Source organism: Brachyhypopomus gauderio, chromosome 21, assembly GCF_052324685.1.
Source record: "Brachyhypopomus gauderio isolate BG-103 chromosome 21, BGAUD_0.2, whole genome shotgun sequence".
NCBI lineage: Eukaryota > Metazoa > Chordata > Actinopteri > Gymnotiformes > Hypopomidae > Brachyhypopomus > Brachyhypopomus gauderio.
Genome location: NC_135231.1, coordinates 8,342,016 through 8,351,552, shown reverse-complemented (window position 1 = coordinate 8,351,552; position 9,537 = coordinate 8,342,016). Strand labels below are relative to the sequence as shown.

General features: G+C 44.4%; 1 protein-coding gene across 1 annotated transcript; it reads right to left on the bottom strand.

Annotated features, from left to right (window-relative positions):
* Window positions 1–2,434: 2,434 nt before the first annotated feature.
* Window positions 2,435–7,601, bottom strand: LOC143484978 (uncharacterized). Its single transcript, XM_076984080.1, has 8 exons — window positions 7,301–7,601; window positions 5,349–5,988; window positions 4,744–5,134; window positions 4,359–4,461; window positions 3,727–3,962; window positions 3,316–3,471; window positions 3,092–3,208; window positions 2,435–2,962 (listed from the first exon to the last, which is right to left on the bottom strand). The coding sequence occupies exons 1-8, from the start codon at window positions 7,466–7,468 to the stop codon at window positions 2,896–2,898; spliced, it is 1,878 nt and encodes a 625-aa protein (XP_076840195.1). The 5' UTR covers window positions 7,469–7,601; the 3' UTR covers window positions 2,435–2,895.
* Window positions 7,602–9,537: the final 1,936 nt, after the last annotated feature.

Here is a 9,537-nt window from a genome sequence, read left to right as displayed (position 1 = left end):
AAAACCTTAATTACATTTATAACATCCCAGTGCAAATGACAACCATGAGCAAGAATCTAACCCAGACTGCTAAGCTTGAGGCTTTGGGGTTGGCTAGCGTGCAAAACTAGCCTCAACCAGCAAGCCAGTTCCAGCTTTTCCTACAAGGAACCCCCTAGAGATGGAAATGGTGCTCAACATACCATGGACCGTGTACCTTCTATCTGTTCTCTGCACTTTCACTCTTTGGGACTGCCAGCTCATTTTCACTTGCTTGTGCCGCTCTCAGCTAAACGGCTGCTAATTGCAGAAGCTTAAGAGCTCTTCAGAGCCTCTACAACAGAACCTGAAAGTCCCGAAGGAAGCCAAGCAAATACTGCGAGTTTCAGTTTTCTTTGAGGTGGGATTTTCAGATGTGTTTAGGTTCTGCGCTTAAGATAATTTTAGCTAACTATATTTAACTTTTAATTACTATTTAAATTATTTATTTGAATAAACCTATCCAGCACATGGCTTCGCTTATCACTGTGAGCCAGTCCTCATCGTGATTTTTCTATCCCATTCGAGAACACCGTGATCACTCCATCCATGGAAGCGCGTAGCCTTGGTGTAGTTATTGACAATCAACTCCTTCACGGCCCACGTTGCTAACACAACACAATCAGGCAGATTCGCCCTTCACAACATTCGGAGTATTCGGCCATTTCTCTCTAGAGAGTAGGGCTGAACGATTTTGGAAAATAATCTAATTGCAATTTATCTATAAATTGCGATTGCGATTTAAAATCGCGATTTTTTTCCCACTGTTTTCAGGAAATTCTGTTTCAACATTTTTTATACAGCTTAGATACAGGGTTGCCAACTTTTCAAGATCGCTTGGAGTGAGACTTGAACCTGAAGTGGGTGGCGAACGTAATTTGTTGTTATCGGGGCGGTGTAAAATGGAAAAAATTTAAGTATTATTATATCGCGATCGATCGATCGCCTGTGGTTGGCGCCAGAGCGAACTAGTAACTTTGCAGGTATAGCAACTTGGCTAAAATATGTGCGTGAGGGCATTTGGTAGCACATATCCAGTGTGTTTAACAAAGCCATGAAACCGGGCTTGTTCACTATATTAACGGGCATCATGTCTTTCACTATGAACTCCGTTACTGCCCGAGTTATTTCAGCGTGCCGCTTCCAATTACATCCATAAGGAGTTACACTTTCAAACGGTTCGGTCAGTGAACCCTGTCTGCTGGACCAGTCAAGCTATCCGTGCCTTTGCGATTCATCCGTGCTTTAAATGTTATTGCGCCTATATGCGTGATTTTACGGTATTTCGCTGCTCACCGCATACTAAAGCTATATAATCGCAGAGAAACACTTTGGCGTATTTGAAGACGCAGCACTGGTCGTTGGCATTTTAGCCTTACAAATATCATACGAGGCTTTGTGGTGTTTTTTAAATGCTGAAGGTTTGTAGTGTTACCTCGCGTCGTAGCGACAGTAGCAAGGCACGTTTTACACAGTACCTGACGTTGAGCAGCATCTTTTTAAAAGCCAAAGTAATTTCACACAACTTATGTGCTGCCCCTCTTTGGTATTAGACTTTCAGTTGTGTCAGCTCATGTCGAGCCTGAAGCCATTGTGTAACAAGTTATAGTGCGCTGTGTTAACTTCACTTCTCCACTTCCCTGCCTCCTGCTCGAGTTTTCTCCGTTCGTCCTCGGCTCGGCTCGCTCCCAAGTCACGTGACCAGTTTAAATCGCAGCCTGTGCGATTAGAGAATCGCGTTTTCAAATATCGCGAGATTATCGCAAATGCAATTAATCGTTCAGCCCTACTAGGGAGGCCACTCAGGTCCTTGTCCAGACTGGACTACTGCAACTCCCTCTTGGCTGGTCTTCCTATGCATGCCATCAAACCCCTGCAACTGATCCAGAACGCTGCAGCTCGGCTGGTCTTCAACCTTCCCAAGTTCAGCCATGTCACTCCCTTGCTGTGCTCCCTCCAGTGGCTTCCGGTAGCTGCCCGCATCATATATAAAACCCTGGTGCTGGCCTACAAAGCAAAGAATGGTCCAGCTCCTCCTTACTGATGGCCATGGTAAAACCCAGAAGCATACCTAGAGCCCTCCGTGCCTCAAGTATGACTCGTCTTGACTCTCCATCATCCAGGACACATGGGAGACAAGCATCCAGACTTCTCTGTCCTGGCTCCAAGGTGGTGGAATTAACTTCCCTTGTGTCCGAACATCGGAGTCACTTGCTGTCTGCAGACGCCGACTGAAGACCCACCTCTTTCAAGTGCACTTTACATAATTATACTTTCGTCTACTGTGCTTTATCGTCTCTTTACTCAGGTGTTTGTTATAGGTATTGCTTACTGTCTTTTTCCTCAGGTGATGTGTATATTCAAGTATAATAATGACTTGGCATAATTGTTAGGTATCATGACTTTCGTCTAGTGGTTTTTCCAGCTTAGAGTACCTTGTGTTCAGGACTATCTATACTACCTTGGAGACTCCAAGCAACTACGTAGCACTATAAGTCGCTTTGGATAAGAGCGTCTGCTAAATGCCATAAATGTAAATTCATTATGCAAAAAACAAAGAAAGATTTGCTCATTAACACAAAGAGAAGGAAATGAAATGTAGATTTTGTAAAGATCACCTTAATTTGTCAGGACCGTTTTACTGGTAGTTGTCCTACAGTTTTCTGATTTGTCAGGATAATGTATGCACTAACTCACCAATGTCTGTCATACCTCAAGCTATTGAACCCCTTGCAGTACCAGTTCAAGCACCTGGCCACGCAGCTGAAGTGACGTCAGTAGCAAGACGTATTCACGTAAAGTAGATATATAGGAAACTTTAGCCAGTGCTTTTTTCTATTAATGAGAAATGGAACCGTTTGGAAGGACTTGTTTTGTTTATTTAAAAATTGGCATATTGCTGGAGAGCCTGTAGCTGATCTTATATTGATGGCAGTCGATGGATCTATAAATTTCAAAGAGAAGACAAAGGATGTTATAAGTACTATTATTTTCTGTATATGAAAATGATAAGACTTAGACTTAACCGTAAGCCTAACCCTAGTGAAGGGTTGTTAATTATCTTGTTCTTTACCTGCTCTTCATGATCTCTTTAATAGAAGATTGCTCCTCTGGGGGTAAAAACTTCGCCACCATCTTTATAAAGTCCTCATGGATAGCCAAATATTTGATGCACATATGGGCATGGAGCCTGAGGAGACATGTTTTAAAATTACACTCATGGCTGATTGATCAATTCTACTTATTGATGGACACAGTGCTGACTCCAGGGCCATAGAGAGCAAGGGAGCTACCTACTTCACTTCCTCTGCATCGTCCAGAGCCAATCGCGTGATGGCAGTCACGAAGCTCTCCGTGAGGTCGTTGTCTGTGAGCAGCTTGGAAGCCCCCACCAGCTGAGCGAAGCTTTTTAGATGCAACGCTGTTGTCCTCCTCACATAGTCACAGCTACATCTGGAGTTTGAAACACATGAAGTCTGCTTCAATCTTACAAGAAAAACTAATGAATGTGTTATCCTCCAAATAAATTGTTACTGCAAATCACTCCAGACTGCCCACAAAACTGTCCATCACTGATGCTACTGCCTGCTATTAATAGTGGTCTGCTGTACTATAAATGTGCTTCTGTCTTCTACTAAAAGCCTCTTTTGACAATGTTGTTTATTGTGGTGGAAAGCCTGCATGATTGTGTTGGTGAGGTGGTCCTACCTTAGTCCTCCGTCCAGCAGGGCATGCATGACCGTCCTGGCTGAGCAGCAGTGCACCATTGCACGCAGTACCAGGTCCACGTCCTGCTTGATGAAGGGCGTGTTCTCCACCGCCTTGTGCAGGAGGACGCAGGCGGCCTGTGCTGCCTCAGGGTCCATGGCCTTCCGCAGGTAGGCGAACATGTGTGCCAGCGTGGTCATGGCGGCACGCGAAACCATGTCGTCCGGGTTCTTCACCTGAGAGAGAGAGAGAGAGAGAGAGAGAGAGAGAGAGAGAGAGAGAGAGAGAGAGAGAGAGAGAGAGAGAGAGAGAGAGAGAGAGAGAGAGAGAGAGAGAGAGAGAGAGAGGAGAGAGAGAGAGAGAGAGAGGAGAGAGAGAGAGAGAGAGAGAGGAGAGAGAGAGAGAGAGAGAGAGAGAGAGAACAGTAAGCCTCAAGTTCCAGGCCAGACCTCCACACCTATCCTATGACAAGAAATTCCTCTCCAAAACATTCCAAATGGACTCTTCCACAGGTCAGAACATCCAAATACATAAAATGGAGCATGTCCAGTTGGGACAGCAAATTGTGTAGCTCATTCTCAAGCCCCTTGGCTTTGATTACAGAATCTTTAGTCTATGAGCGGGCTCCTCACCTCCTTGATCACGGCTATGCACACGTCATGAAGATTTGCCAGAAGGACTTCGGCATGATTTTGCGCCAGAGAACGCACCAGTGTGAGGCCAATGATCTTCTTCCTGTTCCGAAACACAGCGTTAGAACACGGTGTACATGTCTGGTGTTATCACATCAGTAATGCTAAACAAGTTCCATCAATAAAAATCAACAAATAACAAGCAACAGCCTATTCCCTTTTAGAGTGCCCATCACTAATTATTTATGTTTATATTGCCAAAGCATGACATTTTTGTATTCTCAGGCATTCTCGGTTATTATAGCTCTGTTCTGGCTGGGTTAGCTTGGTGTAAACTTTGCTCGGTGTGAAGCAGACTGTCTGCTGGTGCTTGGTAAAAGCCTACCAGTCCTCCTTCTCTAGTAGCTGCAATGCCTGGCTGAGGCCCAGCTCAGGTCTGGCCAGAGGCTGTTCCCTAACCAGGTTCAGAGTCCCTGGCACCACCCCTTTGTCCTGGCCAATTGATGCAGCCCTAGCAGTGTCCCTTTTCTCAACAGGCCTGAAGGAAGTCACTGCCCGCTGGCTGATCCGGGACGCCTTCAGGCCGGGCTTGCCGACGGCCGGTTTGCTCGGGGGTTTTGGCAGCAGCTCCCGAATGGATCCTGCTGCACTTGAGGTGGCCCAGTTGTGTATAGCCTCACAACATGCCACTGAGCCCTGCCTTTGGTTAACCTGGGATCCCACAGATAGCTTGCTAGCTAGTGGCTTCAAGCTGACAGAACTGTCCTTTGAGCTCACTGGATCCGTGGAGACAGAATTTTCATACTGTTAATTAACTTTCATTAACTGTTTAACTTTGTTTCTGAAGCTCTACTTACAGGTCTCTTGTAAATATACAGTATTATAATTAATTACAGAAAACATCTATATTTGAGATACATGGGGAGCTGTGCATGGCCCCAGTGTTGAGCTTTGCTACTCCAGCTGACGTTTTACGGGATAGGAACTCACCTAGCACTTTACCGGCCTTCTTCACAAGCTTGGCCCGATTCTGCGGTTTGGGCATCTGCAGAGCGTAGATTGCACGGAGCTCAAGGGGGGACAGATCCTCACTGGCAGCAGCCTGTGGGCCCTGGATGCTGCGCACTCTCTGTGGTTTATCCAGTGGTGGGCAGTGGCTTACAGAGGAGGCATCAGAGTGTAAAGAGCCACTCTGACCGTTCCCCAGGGGCTCCAGGCGGATTTTGGCATTCACCCTGTTGTTGCTCCTGGTCGACTGCTTGGATGATTTGCCACATATGCGATCAAAAATCACCTCCTGTCTTTCTTCTTGCAGGAGGCTCTTTTCCACCAGCTTCTGCACACGGTGCTCCTGCTCCAGGCTCAGAGTCTCTGCCACTGCCCCTTTGCCCTGGCTAGTTCCTGCAGCCCTAGCAGTGTCCCTCTTCTCTGCAGGCTTGAAGGATGTCGCCGCCCGCTGCCTGATCTGAATCGCCTTCGGGCCGGCCTTGCCGACGGCCGGTTTGCTGGGGGGTTTGGGCTGCAGCTCCCGAACGGCTCCTGCTGCAGTTGGTGCGGCCCGCTTGCCTATAGCACGGGTATCCGCAGCCTGCACCTGCAACTTCAGCTGCTCTGCCTCCATCATCTCCAGCTGCTCGGAGGAAATTCATTTAGTCACAATCCATTTTTTAACACATGAAAGATTTTAACTGTTTAGATACAAATGTGTAGGTCTAAAGCAGTGGCGGATGGTGCAAAAAAAAATAAAAAATTTGAGGGGGGCGTAAACAAATTAAAAACAAATAAAGCAGTCTTATTGCCCTTTATTTATTTGAACATGAATTTTGCCCTAGCGTTCTTCAAGTGAATGCTTTGTGAGGATTTTTTTCCAAGAGCTGCTGCTCCAGCCTGCCTGATATTCAATGTGAACAGAGTTGGAGGTTTGCGCGAGGTGGGCGGAGTCACACTACGGTCATGCGCGAAAGTATAAACCTAGCTTTAACGAACCGCAGCTGACCGACACTACCAACAAGAGTGGGTGTGTCCAGGGCACAGAGAGCTGCGCCCCGTGGAAAATCTAAAACCGACCAATTATACTGCAGCCTTAGATCACATGCTTGGCAAAAGTTTATGCCTCTCCATCAGAGACTGTGGCTCTGTTCGAAATAGCCTACTACATACTACTGGCGTACTGATCGAGCCCCAAATCAGAATGCCGTATGCAGTATGTGACCAAAATGAAATTTTCCAGTACGCGAAACATACCCGGATGACCTACTACTTCCGCAAAATATTCCAGTACGCAAACAGAGCTATCTTCGTGGTGTACTGCATCCCATCATGCAACGCCATGTTCACGTGACCCCGTAGTATGCTTTGCTTTTGTCGCATACTGAAAATTGTACTGCATACTACTACGAGGACCAGTATGCAGTATCCAGTATATACTGAGTCCAGTATGCAGTATCCAGTATATAGTAGGCTATTTCGAACAGAGCCCATATATATAAGTGGACTGGACGACATGAGTAAAAAGTGAAGCCTCCGTGTGTCCGCTGCCCTCTAGTGGCTGGCTGCAGTACAACTTTTAACCCCGCCCATTCCCATGTAAGTGAACGGGCCGGACGAGAAACTTTGAATTTTGATTACACGTAAAATAAGTTTTTTGAGCAATTATATTTTGGCAATTCTATAAGACCCCATTGCGTTAGTATCTCGCCCAGTGTTTTTCTCTACGATAAACAGATTTTACAGAAGTTATTAAGTGTTACCTTAATTACCTTCGCGCTATAAAGAAAGATAGATTCATTTAACTCATTTAACGTATCCATGCAGCTACATCGACACGCGCGTGTTCAGTAGTCACACTGAAGCACGACACAACGTTGAATAACCAAATAATTTTCATCACGGAAAGCAGAGTTATAAATAACATTTTTAAAAAGTGTTATTTGAAGTATTACCTTTGTGGATGCGCGGCTGGCGCGTCTGTCGCGGCTGCAATCCGACTCTTTCTGTTGTATCGGCGGAAGCGTCTTCCTCCGCTGTGGAGCACTCTCCAGTATTTTGTATAGCTCCATGAGATCATCTCGCCAATTTCCATACGATTTCTGCACCTTCCGACAATCCATTTTGCACCTGTAAGCTGATTTTCACCGTCTGTCGTTGTGCTACAAATGATCGTTTCTGGCTGTTGAACGGCTCTTTATATGGTCTCCAATACCTTGACGTCATAAATGACGTCATAGTTTGCCATGGTAACAACTGACAACAAAAGGGAAATTAAAAAAACGTATTTGATAATTAAATTAACGTAGACTATAATATACTAAAAGTGTTTCTTAATAACTGTTTCCCCAATCTATGGTTTTTACACTACTTATTACCTTTAACCCCATGTACAAAAATATTTGCTGGGAAAGCTAAAAAATAGGATGAGAACATAGAACTTCACAACGAATACACAACACAAAAGAGTGTGCACATACACGTTTCATCTCCTACCAGTCCAAGCACCTCAGAAACCTTTATTACCTTTATAACATCCCAGTGCAAATGACAACCATGAGCAAGAATCTAACCCAGACTGCTAAGCTTGAAGGCTTTGGGGTTGGCTAGCGTGCTAAACTAGCCTCAACCAGACTGCGGTAAAGTTGGTTTTACGTTCGCATATTCGCATAATAATTTTAAGACAGTATCAGCAAAAGTGCCAAAATGTGCAAATTCTCATTTCTGGCAAACAAAACAAATACCTACAACTTTGTTTACGCCAGGAATATACATATTTTAAGTTGCAGACAACATTTTATTTAAAATGTACTATTGTGACCATTGATCTATAGATCAATGATTGTGACTGCTACAACGTCTAAGGCACCGTCTACAAATTACATTAACACGGTTAACATGGATGCAAGAGGCGGTAATAAAGGTCCCAGAGCACTGCACACTCTGTTTTTTTTTCAGTAATTTCAATAGCTTTTCAATGGTCCATCATAAGAGCATCAAACAAGTTATAATATATTAAGAGCAACCTAAACAACAACCTACAACCAGAGGCGGTCTTTGCATAGAGGCATTGCTAGGCAATTGCCTTGGGCCCCTCCCACTGCAACCCACTGTAGGGGCCCCCTGACTAGCTAACTTATTTCTCGCATATTAATGTTGATGGGCCCCCTAGCTAAATTTGCCTTGAGCCCCCAAATTGCTAAGTCCGCCACTGCCTACAATGCTTATATGTGTATTTCTACCTCTTGTCTATTTGTGGTGGTGAGTTTTTATCTTATTATTTCAATAGCTTTTAAAGGGTGCATCATAAGAGCACCAGTCAAGTTGTATTACATAAAGTGCATCCTAAACAACAACGTACAACTCAGATATGGATATTTCTATCTCTTACCTATTTGTGGTGGTGAGTTTTTATCTTATTACCATCTTTATTTATTTATAAAGCACTTTTAAACAACAACAGCTGACACAAAGTACAAAATAGAAATAATAAACAGATAAGTAAAAGACAATTTAAAAACGATTAAGAAAGCAACACAATAACAATAACAATACCTAAAAATCGACAAACGTTAACGATTCACCACTAAGTTTCGCTAGGTTTGAAAGCCAGGGAAAACAGGTGGGTTTTAAGCCGAACTTTAAAAATGGAAAGTGAAGGGGCCTCTCTAACCTGCAAAGGTAAATCATTCCATAATCTAGGTGCAGCCACAGAAAAGGCCCTGTCCCCTCTGAGCTTCCTTTTAGATCTCGGTACTTTCAGTAGCAGCTGGTCAGCTGATCGGAGAGACCGGCCAGGTATGTAGGGGTGAAGAAGCTCAGAGAGGTAAGGCGGTGCAAGGTTATGTAATGATTTAAAAACGAACATGAGAATTTTAAAATGAACCCTAAAATATACAGGCAGCCAGTGAAGTGATGCCAGGATGGGAGTGATGTGCTCTCTCTTTTTTGTTCCTGTCAAAAATCGGGCAGCAGCATTTTGGACCAGCTGCAGACGTGAGAGAAGTGATTGGTTAACTCCCAAATACAGAGAATTACAGTAATCCAGACGGGTTAAAATAAAAGCATGGATCACTGTTTCAAGGTGGTGCCTAGGGAGACAAGATTATTATTATTATTTCAATAGCTTTTAAAGGGTGCATCATAAGAGCACCAGTCAAGTTGTATTACATAAAGTGCATTCTAAACAACA